At 40.0% G+C, this 20,478-nt stretch overlaps 2 protein-coding genes across 2 annotated transcripts; one reads left to right on the top strand and one right to left on the bottom strand.

Moving 5' to 3' along the window:
* Positions 1-302: 302 nt before the first annotated feature.
* adpgk2 (ADP-dependent glucokinase 2) lies at positions 303-10,092 on the top strand. The gene is made up of 7 exons (XM_034116309.1): positions 303-521; positions 3,070-3,229; positions 5,575-5,765; positions 5,875-5,971; positions 6,185-6,321; positions 6,773-6,909; positions 7,306-10,092. The coding sequence occupies exons 1-7, from the start codon at positions 326-328 to the stop codon at positions 7,852-7,854; spliced, it is 1,467 nt and encodes a 488-aa protein (XP_033972200.1). The 5' UTR covers positions 303-325; the 3' UTR covers positions 7,855-10,092.
* Positions 10,093-11,146: 1,054 nt separating this feature from the next.
* Positions 11,147-18,084, bottom strand: cgref1 (cell growth regulator with EF-hand domain 1). Its single transcript, XM_034116308.1, has 7 exons — positions 17,787-18,084; positions 16,510-16,618; positions 16,120-16,194; positions 13,776-13,849; positions 13,236-13,360; positions 12,886-12,987; positions 11,147-12,429 (listed from the first exon to the last, which is right to left on the bottom strand). The coding sequence occupies exons 1-7, from the start codon at positions 17,827-17,829 to the stop codon at positions 12,163-12,165; spliced, it is 795 nt and encodes a 264-aa protein (XP_033972199.1). The 5' UTR covers positions 17,830-18,084; the 3' UTR covers positions 11,147-12,162.
* Between the last annotated feature and the right edge of the window lie 2,394 nt (positions 18,085-20,478).

Raw genomic sequence — 20,478 nt, 5'->3', positions numbered from 1 at the left:
CCCCTTCATAGTACAATAAATGTTGTTTGTTTTATACACTGGCGTATTCCCTTAACAAACCCGAAATCGGTGCGTCAGTAAACAACAGAACTAAAAAAATAAGCTTTCTTTCTTGGGATCATAGAAATACGTTTTTTTACAGATACTGAATCAGTTGATGTGGTAACGTTTTAAGTCAATAACAGAAATTAAGGATTCTGCTCAGTCTCCGCCCAGTTAGGTCCCACCCGGGACACTCCGGCGGATAAAACAAACGAACTCCTCAACGCACAGCTTGTTATTTAACCGGCGGTGTGAGCAACCGGATCTAGTAAGACAGCGAGCGATGGAGAGAGAAGGAAGGGCTTCGTGGATGAAATATGGGCCTGTTGTGTCCCTGTTTGTGGTTCTTTTGTCCTTCTGGTTCCGGTCACCCCAGAATGAAGTACTGGACGACCGGCTGGACACCGTCCTGTCCTCTCTGCTCCGGGCTGAAGGAAAAGTCGGGGTGAACAACGTGGCCCGACCTAAAGTGGCAGTGGGTAAGTGTAGGTGATGTTAGCTAACGCTGCCTAGCCAAACATCAATTAGAGTCTAAATACGGAGTCTATGAGCTAATAATCAATGATGTAATTAATAGCATACACAATAGCTGGTATTGATTGGTTATGCTCCAGATTAACTAACGAATTGCTCTGTAACACAGCAGAACAAAACACATATCATTCTAACCATGTATACCAGAGGTGGAAGAAGTAAGTAGATGTTGTACTTAAGTAAAAGTACAAATACCAGAGTGTAGGAATACTATGTTACAAATAAATGTCCTGTTATCAAAACATTTCTTAAGTACACTACTTGAGTAAATGTACCTAGTTACTTTAGACCACTGACTGACACAAGGGTAAACATTAGCTAAAGGGGTCATTCCTAGGTTTCCAGGGCCCTTATTACGTAAAAGATTGGACATTATGTGACTGGTTGAAAGGGAAATTGAAGTTTCCAATGCACTTTGAAACACTTAAGCCACTGTGGAGATGTCAACGTCTAGAGACAACACATTTGTTATTAAGAAGTACAACATCAGTGGGCTTTAAAGAGCCATGGTTGGGGGATTTCCACACATTAACCCAGGGACACATGCATTGGATATTTGACCAAGGCAATTTAAAACAATTCTGAAAACATAAAACAATTTGAAAGGTCTCCTAAATGTATAAATGATATTGAGCTGGGGGGCATAGGACCCTGGGAACATGTTTGCACTATGAAGTTAACCTAGCTACACATTTGCCTTTTTCTGTTAATATCTGGAGGTTTGTCAGCAAATGAATGACTTAGGGAAAATCAATTAGATCTTGGCTAGTGTAGTATGTTGAGTGTAGTTTGGACAAATAGGGAGGTTACAGAGGGTCGACCATTAATGATTAGCACTTTCAAACATCAGTTCAGAGATCCTCCATCCACCATCAGGAACATTGCTGGAATTATTCACCTGACAAGCTGCTTAAGATAGTTTACAGCAAACAACATTATTTGCATGCTGGCCCATTTTTCACTATCCCGATCTAATCCTAAAATCTTGTCCTTTGAGCCTTGTTACGACCACACAACAGAAGTGATCCCCATATCAGTCCAACCTTTACCCAGTTCAACATGCTTGGCCACGCAGTCATCGCTTACATTGTTATTATTCAGATTGAATATATAAGGCATAACAAGTTGCATCTCATTATAATGTTTCTTATATTAGGTGCTTCACAAATACTATACAAATACTGGCCTGTTGACTTTCAACCAAAAGCACAGTAAATATGTAATTTGTGCTGATCTTATGACCTAATAATATGCACAGGTATTCTTGTTTATATTATGGAAAGCAAATTATCTAAAGAGAAAAGCAGATATTCAGGACTTCAGGACTGAAGCTAAGTGCATTGAAAAGCAAAGCAAACAAAGCAGCAGGAAGTTAAGCTAAAGTCAGACTAATTTCAATATTTAAAACCAATTCAAATGTTAAAGAAAGTGAAACAAACTAACTTTTTCCATTGCCTTTTCTCCCAGCTTGCTAACTTAGTCAGGCAGTCTGGGTTTTTGCAAAGCGTATTGGCCTTGGTTCAGACTTGACAGAAAATATTGTCGATGAAAGCTATGCGTTGATGACTCGTCAGCTGAAACTGTATCGATGTGTCGGATCATTTGACCTGCCATGGTGGCAGAAAAATGATGCAGCTCAGCAGCTGCATGTGAGGACTCGTCAGTGTTTCCCCTACCATTGTCTTGGAGGGGTGCTGCGCCCCGCCAACGGAGCCCCACGCCCCCCCTGAAATTCAAGGTGTTTTTGTTTTTTGAATTAATTATTTTTTTGTTTTTTAATAATACATATTTATAGCACCAAATTGCAACTAATCTATATCTACTGTCACTTTTCACATTGAACATGTGCTCTTTTATTATATAAACTAAACACTTTCATTTTAAGTTGTGAGTTTAGTGTTTTTGACCCTAAGAAACACCGATGCATTAATCAATAACAATAATCCACAGCTCCTCTCTCTGCTCCAGAGGATTACAAAAAATCCCCCCCCAGAAGTATGATCTTCTGGAGATGAATGGTTTTGTCAATGACACGTCAGAAACTAGTGAAACATGTCCATCCCAGTCCCTCTAAGACTAAGTCCATGGAGGTTTCTTTAACTGTCTTGTTTTATCAGTCCAAAACCCAAAGATATGAATTAAAGCTATTTATTCCATTTAGATGTTTAATATGATATAAACGAGCAAAGAAAGAAACATACTTTTTGTTAAGAGTCTGAAAACAATATTTTGTGCCATTTTCGCATGAATTATAACTATTAATCATTTATCAAAATAGTTTTTCTTTATTATTTCTTTCAATTTAGTTTACCGATAAGTCAAATTATCCTTGACGATTTGATGTTGTAAAGACAGTGTAGGTCATCTCTTTATCTTCTTCATTTTGACCCTAGATTTAGAGTTGTAAACCTGATTCTGGGAATGTTTTTATCAAACATTGATCTCTTTTCCTTTCTTTTTCTCCCCCTCTCCTCCCCCTCTCCTCCCCCACAGGTTTCGGAGGCTGTGTGGACCTGATAGTGGACGGGGTTTCGTTGCTGAATAAGATCGGCCTCGCTCACACAGACCAGCCCCTGCACCACGACCTCATAGAAAATGAAGTGCAGCTGGCTCAGAGCTTCGCCTACTTCTTCGCACCGGGAGCTGCCGCAGAGTGAGTACAACTTTTATATAATTCTTGATGAATTTAAGTAAAAAAAGGCTAGTTTGTGACAACAGCAAATATACATAAAACATCCGTTAGCAAACTCTCACACTCCAAGGCTCATTTTTCAAGTCGTACTTTAAGCTCACTGTTTTCCAAACGCATGCACTTTTGCTAAAACTTTACTAATTAATACATTCTAATTGAATAAAAAAGATGGGGAACATGAAGTAGATGGAAACTTTGTCAGGAGTAAGACAAGTCAAGAGTAGATTTAAAAGAAAACAGTTTCTTTGTTGCGATGCATACCTCAGGCTGCCGTGCCTCTGACGCCTCAGCCTGCCGTGCCTCTGACGCCTCAGGCTGCCGTGCCTCTGACGCCTCAGGCTGCCGTGCCTCTGACGCCTCAGCCTGCCGTGCCTCTGACGCCTCAGCCTGCCGCGCCTCTGACGCCTCAGGCTGCCGTGCCTCTGACGCCTCAACCTGCCGTGCCTCTGACGCCTCAGCCTGCCGTGCCTCTGACGCCTCAGGCTGCCGTGCCTCTGACGCCTCAGCCTGCCGTGCCTCTGACGCCTCAGGCTGCCGTTCCTCTGACGCCTCAGGCTGCCGTTCCTCTGACGCCTCAGCCTGCCGTGCCTCTGACGCCTCAGGCTGCCGTTCCTCTGACGCCTCAGCCTGCCGTGCCTCTGACGCCTCAGGCTGCCGTGCCTCTGACGCCTCAGGCTGCCGTGCCTCTGACGCCTCAGGCTGCCGTGCCTCTGACGCCTCAGGCTGCCGTGCCTCTGACGCCTCAGGCTGCCGTGCCTCTGACGCCTCAGGCTGCCGTGCCTCTGACGCCTCAGCCTGCCGTGCCTCTGGCGCCTCAGGCTGCCGTGCCTCTGGCGCCTCAGGCTGCCTACCTCACATGATCTTTCACAAACACTATGCGATTTCACCATGAATATGAAAGGGTTTATTTGCACATACATATTAATAAGTACAATCAAACACGCTATGTTTTTCTTATAAAATAGACATACTAGATAGACTCCTTCAGTGCTTATGAATTGTTCTGCTGCTTTTGATGTTTATCAGCCACTAAAGTGTTCAATTTGTTATGCCGTTGAACTTATTTCCCCTCTCTTCTCCTGTTTTGGCTGGGCCGCCTGTGAGCCCTTGTTCATTGTCTGGAATGAACACCTAAAGGCAACATGCTTACAAAATCATCAGGGACAGAATGGGCCAGGGGATGTGTGCGAGACATGAAGAAGGCTTTTCCCGCTTAGAATTAAGAGTGATTTCTCTTGCTTCATTCCTGCCTGGTTTCTTGTGGATTTAGGGATTGTAAAGACTATAATTTGGAGGCACTTCCGCCAAAAAAGAAACTTGATCTGTGCAAGGAAGAAATTATTGGGTGTCTCTGCCAAATGTAGAGAGGGCCAAACCACATGTGTGATAGTTTTATTTTCTGTGCCTAGCTTTTACTTCTGTTTCTCTTATGTCTCCGTCATTGCCACGAGTACTGCCGATTATTTCACATTTTAAAATGAGTTGTATGTCTTCAGAAAGAGAAATATTTTTAGAAGTACAGATAAGCATGAATATACAAGTTAGAAATATCTACAGGTTGAACCAGATTATGGACTCCTGACTTTTCCGTGTGTTTTATTTTTATTTTGTTTTTAAGATATATCTGTTATAATTTATTGTCGTTTATTGTGATTGTAGTAATGTGTTTTTATTACATGTACAGCACTTTGGCTCGACCAAAAATCGCTTTTAAATGTGCTATATAAATAAAACCTGATTTGATTTGATTTGATTTGATGGTTGTTTGTGTACCATGAGGCTCCATGAACATGACTCGTGCTTCTTTTGTTTTCCATGCGATGGCTTCACTCAGAATGACTCGGCAGAAATATTTCAGCTATTATCACAAGGGTGGCACATTGCTTACGTAGTGTCAGGTGTCTCCTAGCATATATACTGTATATACTAAACACAGTGAAGTATTGAAGAGGATTTTAAGTTATCTGTTTTCTTTTTCTGAGTATACATTGGTTTTCCAACAACTTAACTTGTTCACAGATTTTCAGATTCACATGTTCTGCAACAGACCTGGTGAACAGGTTTCTCAGGTTTCATTTCTTGGACAAAGGCACATTTATTTAAACGGCATATTTCAAAAGCCTGTGACCTAAGGTTTTCACCGTAGCTATGCACACATGACAATAAAAGCCTTGAAACTTGAATTCACAATGCTTTACAAATGAATAAAAGAACTATGACACGATAAGAAAAAGATGAAGTTTTGAGAGGAAATTGTGTTGGTTCTTTCAAGTTTCAACATTGTTTAACTTCTTTCTGTCTTGCAGGCGTTTTGTGCTAAATGACACCCTCTTCAGCGAGCTGGTGGAAGCGTCTCGTGACCTACCCGGCAACAGATGGGCAATAGGCGGCAATGCCCCGGTGATGGCTGGCCGCATGGCAACCGAGGGATGTGATTTATTGCTAGGGGGGAGTTTCAGCCCCGAATTCACTGATGTCCTGTCTGAACACATTACAGGTACAAATACACACACACATACAGTACACTTCTGTGCCTTCAGTGTACTAAACCGACCCGGTCTCCTTCACTTCCATGACCCTCTTCTGAACTCCCTCTGTGTTTCCAGTGGCAGGGAACGTAGTTGAGGAGCCAGACATTCATCTGATCCTGGAGTATCCGTCTGGTGCTAGCTGGGGTCAATACACGTCGCGTAGAGCCAACAGGTATGTGTTAGTGGAGCGTTCGGTACACACTTTGAGAAGCTGCAGGGAACTGTATATGTGAGAGTATTTAAACCAGAGGCACATTTATAAATCATGCACAGGAGACTGAATCTGATAGATGTTGTCAGTATCAGAACCTGTGTGTGTGTTAGATGCATGCATATGAATGTAACCCTCTGCAGTATTTGAAGCTCACTGTGCTTGCCTCTGTAGATATATCGTCCACAGCGATGACCATAACCCCTACTTGGACTCCATGGCTGCTTTTGCAGAGAAACTCAAAGGCTTTGACCCAGATCTGCTGGTGGTGGGGGGGCTGCAAATGATGGATAACTTCCCCTTCCAGTCAGGTAACAGGAATTTGGTGAATAGGGATGTAATGATATAGGATTTAGATTTTCAGAATAATTTGATTGAGGTCAGTTTTCAAACCCGCATCATTGAAAATGTCCTCGCATGAGTTACTTGAAAACAATCTCCAGCTCGCTGTCAAGCTAAAAAAGTGAAAAATACAGTCTAATTAAAAAAATAAAAAAATACAGGGATGATAAGAAAGAATAGAATCTCACAATGTTGCTTCTAAGTTCATAAAATCCATTACTTACTATCCTTACTTTGCTTTATGACTTATGTTTACTTAATTTAAGAATGTTTCATTTTTTTTTTGTTATGTCTGTGATACAAGAGAAATAGGCGTTCATTATTATTAAACATTGTTCCCCATTACTTTGTGATTGTTAATATTTGGGTACGTTTTGTCTGAATTTCTTCCCTTTCCCTTCTTTAATTTCTCGATTCCAGGTGAGCGCGAGGCTCTCCTCTCCCGCCTCGCCGACCTCCTCTCCTCCTCCTCTCCTACGATTGGAGTCCATTTTGAGATGGCCAGTTTTGTAGAAGAGGGTATAATGGAGGAACTTTTTCACTACGTCATTCCCCATGTATGTATGACTGCTGGTTTATCTTTTCAAATCAACACATTACTTAACATTGAAGGCAACTAGAACAATTACACAAACACAGGGTCGAATAAGGGAATAAGGGAAATAATGAAAAGGTAAAAGGTGTTTTGACAAATATCTCCAGGTAGTTCGAAACTGGATTTGCTTAGTCAAATGTATTGAATAGATTTCTAAACAAAATATGCCCCCCTGCATTTGTATAGTTCCCCTCTTCTTTTCTTTAATCTGTTTTGTATGATTATTTTAGTTTGCTGCCTATTTTCTTGCTGTATACGTTTACATTTAGTGCAGAAAAGTTGAAAGTTGAAGGCAGCATAGGAAGATGCACAGCTCACAGGCTGACCAGTAATCTAACTCATCACTCTGTGTTCCCAGGCCGACTCTTTAGGCATGAATGAACAGGAGCTTCCCAACCTGCTCAGCCTGCTGAAAGGCTCCAACATCACGGTGTTGTCAGACCCAAACCCTCGTGTAGCCACCGTCCTCGACCAGATGAGGGAGGTGTACCGCATCGTGAACCTCCGCTCAAAGGAAGACGGCAACACGAGCAGCGCTAAAGCGAAGCCGCTGACTCGGCTCCACGTCCACACGCTCGCCTTTCAGGCCATGATCGTGACCCACGGCTCCAAGTGGAAGAACACCATGTCGGCCACCGCCAAGGCGTCTCTCACGGCTAACCGCCACGTCTGCGGCTCCGATGACATCGACCCCAGCAAGGCCCGGCTCATCATGGACGACTCGTTCTCTGTGAGCCAGCGGGAGGGCAGCGTGCGGATCCCTCTGCAGGAGAGCCGGCCCGTCAGCTGCTGGGACGAGGACGACTACGAGATCTGCGTGGCGCCGGTGCTCGTGTGCACCGAGGTTTACCAAACTGCAGGCGGAGGAGACAACATCTCAGCCGCCGGCCTGGTGCTGCAGATCTAGAGAAGGACACTGTGTGCTTTATCTGTGTTTAGTGCTCTGTGAGCCTGGACACTTGATCTAGGTGTGATACAAAGTACCCAGCAAACATGGGTACTGATTGTAAAATGTTTCAGGCTTATGTTGTCGCCCTGGCAGCTCCTGGTGGACCAATAAGAAAAGTGAATATCAGTTGTAGGAGTCGCATGATGGGTTCAGTGGTTATTAATCAGGTACCTGATTTCAAATGTATGAGCCTGGTTGTTAGGGGGATGCAGATAAAAACAGGTGAAGTCAAACATTACAGTTTAGTAAATTGACTGATCCAAACCAGACGATCTGCAGTTAATTCTCAGTTAGGTGTGTGTGAGTTTACATTAGGTTGGAGGGCACTATCGCTAGTTTCGTGTTTCTTTTATTAACGTTGGGTACATATATTAATATTTGTACAGTGCAAAGCCCTTTGGCATCCAGATTATTTGTTATAACTAAAATTTTAAAACACACACTGCCCTGCTCTGTCCTTTTTTATAATTCAGCACATCCAACGTCTCAGTTAAGTCATCGCTGCCCATCATCTGACTCCTGTCCTACTCTACTTCCCAAAGGCCTTACAAGACTAGAACTTCAGTCCTGATGAGATAAGGAGTGATGAGGTTCTGGTTCAGTCCATAAAAAAACAAGTTTTGTTTCGGATTGGAGCTGATAAAGCTACAAACTTAAACTTAGCTCTTTTTCTTGTGTTATTGAAACATGTGACTTCACTATGCAACAGACTTATCCAGAGTTGTGTAAATCTCCTGTTTCTTGGAAGCACTTTTTTCAGATGTCTCCTCCTTAAAATCCACATTTCCAACCTGTAAACGGGGCTTTGACCGCCCCTGCCTTGCAGCTTACGCAGTTTCAAAATAAGGCTGAAAAGTGAGCTTAAAGGGGAAAGTTGTGAAAAACACACTATCTGTGCATTTGGGTATCTTGAGTTTTGAGAGTTTTTGTGTCCTTCCTACATCAGAACACAAAGACTCAACAAGCCCTCTATATGTGGCTCCACTTCTTACACTGAAACAGGCTCATTAGAATAAACCTGCCCTAATGTATACCATAACGCATGTAAAGATGCTCTATTGGAAACTCCTATCTTAGGATTTGAAATCAGAAAGCTAGAGAGGTGATCACCTCCTGTTCTTCCTAATATATGTGAAAATGTGAATACTGGTTTGGGTGTGTTTGATTTGTTGTTGATTGTGATTCTTATGTTGCAAAAACTAGACCACTTTTGGTAGCTGGATATGATGTCAAAGACCTCCTTTCTACCTCCATGCTATTTATGTTTCTCCACTTTCCTCTCTTCAGTGTACTTTGACAAACTTTTCTATCATCTTTCATTTATCTTCTTGTGTTTATTTATGTTTTTAAGGACCAAATAACCAGTGTGGACTGCCCCTGATAACGTTGCTGCTAAAGAGGCATCACTGGTAGACACTTCTCATGTTCTCATATTATAATGCTGCATACAGTGACCGTCTATAGTGTAACTCACCATGAATCCCCTTTACCCCCATTGGCCTAAATAGAAGTGGCCCCTGTCTCTAATTGGCCTTAAACGTATACAGAGTAGAAATCCCTTTCCTTTGAAACCATATCTGACTGAAATGGGAATAACGGTTCACACTGTATCCATATAAAACATTCCTCCACAGACCAAGCTTCAATAAGTATCTTCACAAGTGGAATATTTTCTTTCTATACAAACATGCTCCCCTTTTCACTGAGGAACACGCATATTCATGTTACAGTGCAACGATTAGGAGCTAAAGAAACCAGTCGACGTGTTTCCTCTGTATGTCAGCACTGTACTCGTGAATGCTGTTTTATTTATGCTAAACGGTAAATGAGCCTTATTCTGTTTGACCTTTGGTGTTTAGTGATAAGGGAATGTTTAATACAGACTTTTTCTATACCTGCAGGCTTATGTTTCATTTCCTTTGTCTTGTGTTTCATTTCCTTTGTCTTGATTGATTTGAAGATGAATAATGGGTCACGTTTTTACTGTGAAATGAATTTGTTTAAAGCAGAACTTCAGCATGCATTCATGTTCAGATAGAAAACTGCTTGTGTTTGCTAACATATCATGTCTTGGCTTTAGATACGTCCTGTCATCCAAAGCTGTGTGTAACCTTGTAATGCATGTTAACTATTCAATGCTGAACCACTTAAGATAAAACGCTGATAAAGCACTCGTTGCTTTGTTATTTGTTCATACCTGGGCTCATGTTTCACGTCCATCTTGGCTCAAACAGCCTGCAGTTTAAAACAATACTGTGGACAAGCTATCACTTGATTTGTAATTTATTTATTTTTAAACTCGAGGAATAGGATTTACAATAAGTGGGATCGTCACGTCATGTCATGGCTTCTTCGTCTCTCTTAACACTCCAACATTAAGCACATTTCATGTTTCATTTTGTCCATTGGCTGCACATGCTATCTGAACATCTTGTTGAAGGAATATATGACCTCCTCCTTATCATACCACTACTGGGCCTAGATGTAATCAGCTAATAAGGAATCTGCAGCTTGAGAAGGGTTTGGAAAAACACCATTCTTTTTATTAGATGTCGTTTGACAGTATTTGCAGGTCTCCTTGACTATTTAAAATTATTCTTACAGATGTGAAAAACATAAGGACTGAACTGCCTTTACTGCAGAGTATATACTTAAGAACTCACTTAGCAGCGTCAGGCACATGAGAGCAAGTTTTAAAAGAAGTGGCATACATTACATTTAAAGAAGTCTGATGTTTGATTTCCTATGGAGGAAAAACAGATGAATGATTAATAAGTGTACCGTGGTCGTCTTTGCAGATTTGAACACACAACTCAACTGTGAAATACAGCCTCATATCTATCAAATATAAAAGCAATTTCAAGACTTGTTCAAGTGACAGGTCATTCTTTTGGTTTTAAACAACTTCCCGATTGTGGAATCAGACTTAAAGAATATATGATGGTGCCAATCTAATCTCCCTGGAAAACGTTCGACCTCACTATTTACCTAAAGTTACACGTAAAGACTGAGGATTGTGGTGCTGAGCTCACTGAGAGATGTGTTAGGACTTGTTTGATTCACCTGGCTGCAGAAAAACGAGCCAGATGTGCGATTTCCCTCATAAATTGAAATGTCATTTGGTAGGCTATATACCATTTTACAAAAAAAATGAAATGTGTCAGTTAATTTTCCTATAAAAAGACCTTATCTTGTTCTTACAAGTTCAACACATCTTAGTAACTGGAGACAGAATTTAAAAAGCAGACAATATATGAAATGTTTGCTTTATTTTTTAATCTGTATGAATTCATAAATGGTTAAAACGAGAACATTTGAACAAGTTGGAAACCCTTTCATACTGCAAACACATGTCAAGTTTTCAGATAGAGACTTTGCATTGCAGCTAATAACTAATGTCATTTTAATGGGGACTTTCTAACTTCCCAACCTTTACTGATTTGATGGTTTCCAACTCCTTCAGGCACATTACATCTTCAAAAGTAAACGCTTACTAGATGTATACTAGTGCATAAAAAGAAAATGGAGACTTGACATAATATGGTGCTTTTCTCCATCAAAATGGCCGAATTTTATTCAGTAAATTAACTAATCATTGCGAAATTCCCAAGGAAGAGCGGATTTAATTTCATGGCACATCAGTGTGTCTTAGCATATTGCCAAACAGTAGTAAAAGAGAGCAGTGTAACTAAATAACAGTCCTGGTGGCTCAGTCATAGTAAGGCCAATCAGTGTGAACATGAACAAACTGTTGCTCTAAAGACAAACACATTAACATTAAAAACATGCTCCTTCTTTCAGGTATGATAGAAAATGCTTAATACATACAAGTGAATAAAACAAAATTCACATCTTGTGCTTTCCAAATTATTTAAAAAAGATGGCCAACTGTTTCACTTGCATGTAGAATAAAATCATAAGTACTTTGCCTAATAGGGATTCTGTTTTACTAATATAAATAATATTGCTTTTTTTAAATGTAGTCATTTTCTCCCTTTTCCAGCTTTTTATAAGTCATTGTTTCTCGCTGTAGAAAACAAATACAGTGAGAGGGAACTTTTCAATACATTCCTCATTGAAGAGATTTCAGATTCTGATCTCCTCATTAATCAGCCATCTACGTGTAAATCCTCAATTGAATTAGAAAGTGTAATCGAGAATTGTAATCAAGATAAAGATCATTTGTAGGGATAAAGATTCAGAAGTCCTCTCAGCGGAAATGTGGTATTTTTTCAACAGAAATCTTGCGGTCCACAGTTTGTGTGTTCACATCTCTGGTTGTCCCTGATGAACGGGGACTTTGTGGTCCTGCCCACGTTCTGCAGCTGGGGCTTCTGGGATTTGTTGTCCTTGCTGTTTTTCCACTTGATTTATGAGCTCCTCTTCTTCTGTCTTTACTTCCTGTTGAGGTTTGTCTTCATCTTGAAGCTGCACCTCCTGCTGAGCCTCCTCCCTCTGTTCTGCTCCTCCTGCCTCCTCGTCAGTCCCGTGGTTTGACAGCTTCTCCTCGGCTGCTTTGTTGTTGCTGGAGTCCTGTGGTGGAAATGTGAGTTAATGTTGCATTATTTTAATTTTAATTATACTGTGAATTTTTCAAAACATGTATCAAACAAGCGTGTGATCTTTAAAGTCTATAAGTTAATTATAATAAAAACCTGAGACAATATTCAAAAAGCTGAAAAAAGCACTTTTTGCTTTGTTTGCATGAAAAATAACTTACATTATAAAAGTAGTTGGAAATTATTTGTCTATGGATTAACTAATCGACTAGTCCACTGATCAAGGCAGCTGTCATTTATTTGTTAATTTCCGGAAAAACTGAAAAAACATAACCTTAAATCATGAAAATATATTTTCAGTATACTCCCTTAGTTACAATTAAGTTTATTGAATTGTGTCCACTTAAGTACTTACTCTCTTGCCTTGTCAGTATCTTGGAGGCAATGATCATGACGTTGCATGAGAAACAAGTGTGTGACTGTGCAGTACCTGTGTGTGAGGTAATGAAGGAGACAGCAGCTCCGACGGGGCCAACAGGCCGTCCTGGTTTAGATCGTGAGCCTGGAGTAAAAAGTCTACCATAGACACCACCTGTACTCACACACACACACACACACACACACACACACACACACACACACACACACACACACACACACACACACACACACACACACACACACACACACACACACACACACACACACACACACACACACACACACACACACACACACACACACACACACACACACACACACACACACACACAGGTCAGATAAACAGGCTAAAAAGTATGAAAGTGGTATATGTACAAGTAGACAGGCTCTCCTCCTCACCAGCACATTGGTCTTTGCTCCAGGTGTATGATGGGAGTTGTAGTCTGAGAGTAGTTTCATCATCTCCAAGCCATCCAGGAGCTCACTGCGGTCGAAGTCATAAAGACCAAACAGGAAGAAAACCTCTGAGGCAAAGCAGGAGAGAACTGACTGTTATTACCAAACACACACGTGATATCCTCTGCAGTTATACAACTCAAACTGTGTATACACAAACACAACTTCAATAACCTTTATATGGTGGTTTTGGACACTTTGTAATCTCTGCTCATCATATAATTTTGTTTAGATTAATCTAATAATCATTTCTTTAAAGTCTTGTGTCACTCAAGTCACTCACCCATATTTTCAAAACAGTATGTTCTGACATTTTTGCATGAAAAATAACTTAAACAACTAATTGATTTTAAAAACAGTTGTCAGTTATCTTCAGTCGACTAAATATTGCAGCTCTACCCGATAGATTTTCAGTTGTATTATAAAAAAGTATTTATATGTGGTAATGATGATGAGCGTTACACACAATGTGGGATTGTCTACCTTGCTCCCAGGTGCTGATTTCGGGTCCTCCTTGGCTGTCCTTCAGACTGGATTGAATGTAACTTTGCAGCAATCTGTGCAAAGAGTGGACGTCAATTTATCAGTCAATTATTAAGAGACAAACTTTAACACTGAGGGGACAGATTGGTTCAACCCTAACTCTTTGCAAGTGAGATCACAATATTATTGTTATTTCTGTTGTTGTTGTTATAATGTTTTATGTGTTCCTATTGAGTCTTTCAGACTTTGTTTGTTTATATGGAAAAGAAGAGCAGCAATACCATGTTTCGTTCTCTTAAAAATTATGCTCACAGTAGAAACATTTTAAACAACACATATGCAGCAACTCTCCCAGTCGAAGAGGGCAGAATGTGTGGGTACTGGTTGTAGAATAAGTCGTAAACACACTGCCTAAGTACCTAAAACAAACCCACTTAAAAGAAAACGGAACTGGTTATCTTTCTCTTTGCTCCTCAATTAAATCAAACCTGTGACTCCTTATTGGTCAGTTCAGACCAGTGGTTCCCAACCTGGGGGGCGCGCCCAGAAGATCGCAGGGGGGGCGCCAGGCCTCAGATGATTTGAGGCCAAATATCATATTTAGACTTTTATTTATTTATTTTTTTACATATAATTGTAACGCAATACATGATTGTCACTAAAAGCCTTGTCTCTACATTACAATAACATATACAAAATAATTGATTAATGAATTTTAATAAAAATTCAAGTTAGTAGCTATTATAGGCATAACAAGACAGAAATGTATAATTCTTTCTTTAATAGAAATGTTTCTTCTGCCCGTAAAGTGTCCAAACCAGGCTTTTCTGGATAAGCGCATTTTTAAAACATAGTCATTGTCCATGCCGGTTTCAGATTATTTGTCACAGTTGCTCCGATCAGATCGGTCTCCTCCATTTTGTAGATTATTTACGACTTTTGAATCCACATAAACGGCAAAATCCGGCTTACTTTGAGCATGTGTTTCAAACAGTTTAATCCCTTTGTGAATTGTTTCCACTTGCGCCGTCCTTTAATTTCTTCATACAGCAAGGCAAGGCAATTTTATTTATATAGCACTTTTCAGCACGTGGCGATAGAGCGGGAATCCAAATTAATTAATCCTGAGTCCAATAACCATCAAAGTCACTCCAATATTGCTCCTTAATTACGCTTTCATCCTCCTTTAACAAAATACTTCACATTCATCCAGTTTGTGACAGTAATTGTAGCATTTTTGAGACTTTTAAACTTTAATTACTGCTGTTGCGCCCCCCCCCCCCTTGTGTGTGTGTGGGGGGGCGCAACTTCCAACAGGAGTCATTTGGGGGGGCTCTTGGGAAAAAAGGTTGGGAACCCCTGGTTCAGACTACTGTACAGGGTAAGACATTGTATTTGTAACGTATGTGACCTGTCACCTACATTATCTCCATAAACACAAAGTATTTCATAATGACAGCATAAAGCAGTGTTATTGCACATGTGATCTTATCAGTTTATGGTGCAGGCCACATCATTAGCACAACACAGCAGCCGAAGTCCACAGAGTGACAAGACAGCAGCTACAGTCCACAAAAGCTGACTGCAGGTTCAACACATTTGGATCAGTCACACTAATGAAGATTAGCGCAAGTTCAACCAGGAAGACCGTCTTCAGTCATTCATTCACATATTCCCAGTTTACTACTCTCTCTCCTCTCAATCAGTGATCGGGGGCGTCACTCCCCAGCTACACCTATCCCTTCACCTCTATTCCCACAAGCCTATCATTGTGCATTGCTAAACCTTTAAATCTGCTCTCTCCCCTTCCTCACAGTTGTCATTTCAGGTGAGTGAACGCAGCCCTCCTCAACCCCTTCCACCTTCCTTTCTTCCAAATCCAGGGTCAAGCTTAAACCCCTCCTCTTCAGACCGACCTCCATCAATCCCTTCCCACCTTCACCACCACCGCCAGTGTCTAGACCCCAGGGGGGGATTCATCGGGTCGGTGTTTCCCCTCCCGAATGATACTCCCGCACAACGGGGTCTAATCGCCAAACACCATTACATGCATCTGTGTATTCCCGGCAATAAATATATATTGTTACGTCAAAAAAACGTCTCTCCTGATTGAACTATGAGCAATGCATGACTGTTCATATATTTCAGCTACGGGAGATATATTAAATCATCCTCTGATAACGTTTTACTTTCAAGCTGCATTTGAAGTGACATACTAAAGGAACGTTCTTCTTTCTACTTAGAGACGACATCAATCCCTACCTTTATAAGAAAGCACTTAATAGACTTATAATTAAAAAGTGTATCGTATGTGTGTGAAATATCATCATCTTGTTTCACTCACCTGCGGTCCTCTTCTCCAGAGCCAAAGGGATTGGCAAGCGCTGCTGAAGGGGGGCGGGCCTCGACTGCTTCCTGCCTGAAAGACAAACAAATAAAGATGCAAATAAATGTTTTCTGTTTCCCTTTGCTGGCATTAAAAACAGAAACATTCATCATTTGTCACGTCAAAGGTCTGCTTCAAATAACCAGCGTCATATATAAAGGTGTCCATTCTGATATTGCAACCCACCCCCATATTGTGCAAATGTAAGTCTTTTGACCATAAAATAGTGACAAATTGAAAATGTAGACATGAAAATATATTGTATTATATATACTTGAAAGACACAACATGTTCTGTTTTGGTATGTGTGAAAAAAGGCAACATTTTGTAGTAAGAAGATGGAGTAACCTTTGTGTCGCAGGTTGACCCGGTGCAGCCTGGCTCAGGTGAGTGAGCAGCAGGAACAGAGACAGGACACACAGGGTCGTCCTGCCCAGGTGAGACTCCATGAACACACCTACAACACACAGCCAGGTTATAACCTCATCACATCTGCACAGAATACAGTCATAAGATACCATCAGGAATGTGTCTGCTCAAAAGTCATAGATTTACTGAAAAACATGACCAGAATTAATTGATGGTTGGAAAAGAAACACTAAAATATACAAATACTCCTTCTTTAAGACATCAGAAGTGATGGTTTCATGATGCTGTACAAAGTGTAATATCCCCATGGCTAATGCTAATGGCTATTTGCCGAAATACTTGTATACTCTTAATCTCATAGTCAATTGTGTTATTAGTTGTGTCAACTGTTCTATCTACATGTATCACCTACTATACTCCCTACCAACAGAAACCACTCATTACATAAATGTTTAACTGTGTTACAATCCTGCAGACTTTTCAAGACACATCTATTTTCAGCTCAGCACACTCTGTCAGTGAGTATGTCCATGCGTCTACAGTGAGAGATGCAAAGGTAAATGATGGCTAGGGATGTGTAACCTTGCCCACAGTAAGTGGTTTTATCCCCATAATAAAAAGAATAGTAACAATAATAATAACAAATATCACTAATAAACATTATTTACTAAGCAATTTTCATCCAGAACAAGAAGAAGAAGAACAAGAACAACAAGAACAACAAGAACAACAAGAACAACAAGAACATCAAGAACAAGAAGAAATCAATTTGTTAAAAATATTTGTACAAAGCCTGCATCTCTTACAGCTTATGAAGTATTCTCTATTTTGGACCACGTGTAAAATAAAAACCTTCCCAACCAATTGACATGACCCTGTGTGACAAACCGGCTAACGTTGCTGCTTCTATGTGAAGTAGCAGTGATGCTAACAAAGCGAGGCTCACACTCCTCTCCCCTCACTGCAGCATTATCACAGCCTGAAGTGGAGCACAGTAACATACTACACACTGAAGATCTCTTATAAACTGTTATTGTCTTCCTGCTTTGACGTTACAGCCCTGAATTAAGTACAACATAAAATAAAAGCTATGTGTATCAGTGAAAGAGAGTACGCATAATAAAATGTAGCCTACATTACATTTAAAAGAGCTGAAGTAACATACGCGTATGGAAACCCTCATTTAGTGATGTTAATCATTCTGATAAACACAAGCTGTGCTACTTTAAATCTCTGTTCAGTCATTGAGAACTTACCTGTCTGCATAGTTGATGAACGGTAAAGCTTTAGTCCGGGCATGTTAAAGGTTCACATCTGGAAACCTCTGCCCTGCACCGCCCTGCTTGCGCGCCTCCCGGTCTGCACTGCGCAAGTGTTTTGGTCAATGACAGAGGCCACGTGGAACAACAGTCGTGTCAGCGAGTGTGCGCAGGACCCTCTTTGTGCTCCTTTGTATATTCAGTCTCCAGTATATTCAGTACCTCTCCGGGGTTTCCGCCGCGCCACGTCCTCACCGACACACAGATTCCGGTAGTGCGCGAGGAGCGTTTTAGAGTGCTCACAGCTGTGGTTCACATTCAGTCTGAGAGCTGTAGTGCAGCTACAGAGGAGGAGAGCAACTGAGTGGGTTTATTATAGTACTGTAGGCTGCGTCTTAAGTACTGAGATAGGCAACTTGTAATTTACTTTTTCTTTATTCTGCTACTTATTTTTGCTACACTACTGAGGCAAATATTGTTCACTATACTCCACACCATACAGTATATTTGAGAAACTTTATTAGCTATTTAAAAATACAAAATGTAATCACATACAATACTAAAAATAATAACATAACGATAATAATATAATGATGATAATAATAACTCGAATAAAACTAATAATAATAATAATAATAATATTAATGTCACGTACCAAAGAAATGGTGAAATATATCGTATCATGTGAAATTAATAAAATATTTAAAATTCACAAACAGTTCAATTAAAATTGTTTAAAACGTATGTGCAAAAATAAGAACTCCATATACTACTTTAAGAGAGGGCAAACAATGTAATATTGCAAATACAAACGCCTAATTGGTAATCCAGTGTGTGCCATGAAGTATTTCTCTCTTTCTTTCACAGGTACACTCAAAGCAACAGTATGCACCGCACGTTCTTCACCACAAGATGTCCCTGTAACTCTGATTTATCCTGATGGGCACTGTACTAACATAGTCACATCTGCAGAACACGAATGTAGTCGATTAAAAAACACGTTATTTATTAACTCTTAACTTTACTTTGTCACAAAAACATAACAAATGGTTGTCTTTTCCTCTAGTCCAAGTTGTTTATTCAGAATGATGTACTAAAGTAATTATTCCACTTAGAGTTTCCTACACATAGAGATTAAATTAAATGAAAACTTTTAATAATATTGTTAATTTGGATGTTTACAAAACGTTTGACATGTTTCAATATTTCCTTTGACTCCCTTCTTAAGTTAAAATTGCTCAACTAAAGATAAACACACACACACACACACACACACACACTCACACACACGCACACACACACACACACACACACACACACACACACACACACACACACACACACACACACACACACACACACACACACACACACACACACACACACACACACACACACGCATGGTAAATCACCCAGTATTATGTCATGCTGATGTCCCACTGGCTCCCAGGGTGTCTTCCTTTGATCACACAGCACTGATGATGAATGTTTTGACACATTTAAGATCTCTTCATTGGTCCCAAAGGGGACATTTTACTTTACCAACCTCGTGCTGCTGTCTCCAAACACTGAAACAGTGGGAAATGCAGGTCTCTTTTCAAAGGTTTTAAAGAGAAGCTCATTGTTCTTACTATATAAACTATGTTACAAAAACTGTCAAAGTATGAATAATGCATGTCACAAAAAAGTAATAAAAAGTATACAGCAGCCTCTCTCATAACTGACATTGACATACAATGATATTTTTTTGTGGACGAGTATTTCTTTAAGGGAAAACTGAGTAAATTCAATATTTCAAAAATAAAATGCTTTATGTGATAAATAATGCTTGCCTTCTTCAAAAATAAAACTCATCATGTAAATAGGGTAAAATGTTCAAGTCTCAAACATGGAATAACAGACACACACACAGATTAAAACTCATGTTAACAATTACTGGATAATCTCCCTTCCTGTGAACGTTAGTAGGATGTTTGTGTGCTGTGAAATAATGAACTGACCGTGCTCAACCACTCAGTGAGTCACACATGGAGATGATTGTGTGACTTTGATCTGGTTCATGCGGGTTATGAAGGTGTGACTATTCTTTCCCACTCACAGGTCTCAGATCTTACAGGGAAAGGACAAACACTTCCCTCCTTGACACAAATGTGTGTGCAGCCGCCGGTCTGAAGTCAGTTTCCCTGCATCTTCATTGATTACATTTCCACTAGTTTTTGACAGACTATTAATTTCTCATGTTTAATATAACACGCTTTAAACATTGATCTATATGTTCATATGGGTTGGTAAGTGGGGCATTCTACCGAATTAGTACAAAGTGTGGTCCCACAATAAGAAAAACTATTTAACAAAACAATTAAGTATTCAGACATAGATATTTAATAAAAATATGTTATGGTCTATTTAAACACAAGGCATTACATTAAATAGTGATAAGCTTAATATATACAAAAACATCATTTATAGGGTACTTAGTACTAGGGTATTTAGCTGTCCCCAACCCTGACATCTAAATTTCAATTTCTGTAAATAACATTTTTTTAAATGTTGTTCAATTTAGAAGATCTTTATGATTATTTAGATTTATTGTGGGTATCCTTTTTTAATAAAAAAACTATACTCAAAAAATCATGTACCCAGTTTTCATGTCACTACCGAAACACAAGGGCTGAGCTTGGTTTTTAGC

The sequence above is a fragment of the Trematomus bernacchii genome, unplaced genomic scaffold, assembly GCF_902827165.1.
Source record: "Trematomus bernacchii unplaced genomic scaffold, fTreBer1.1, whole genome shotgun sequence".
In the NCBI taxonomy this organism is placed as follows: Eukaryota; Metazoa; Chordata; class Actinopteri; order Perciformes; family Nototheniidae; genus Trematomus; species Trematomus bernacchii.
The sequence above is the reverse complement of the archived record's forward strand: the minus strand, read 5'-3'. Positions and strand labels throughout refer to the sequence as shown.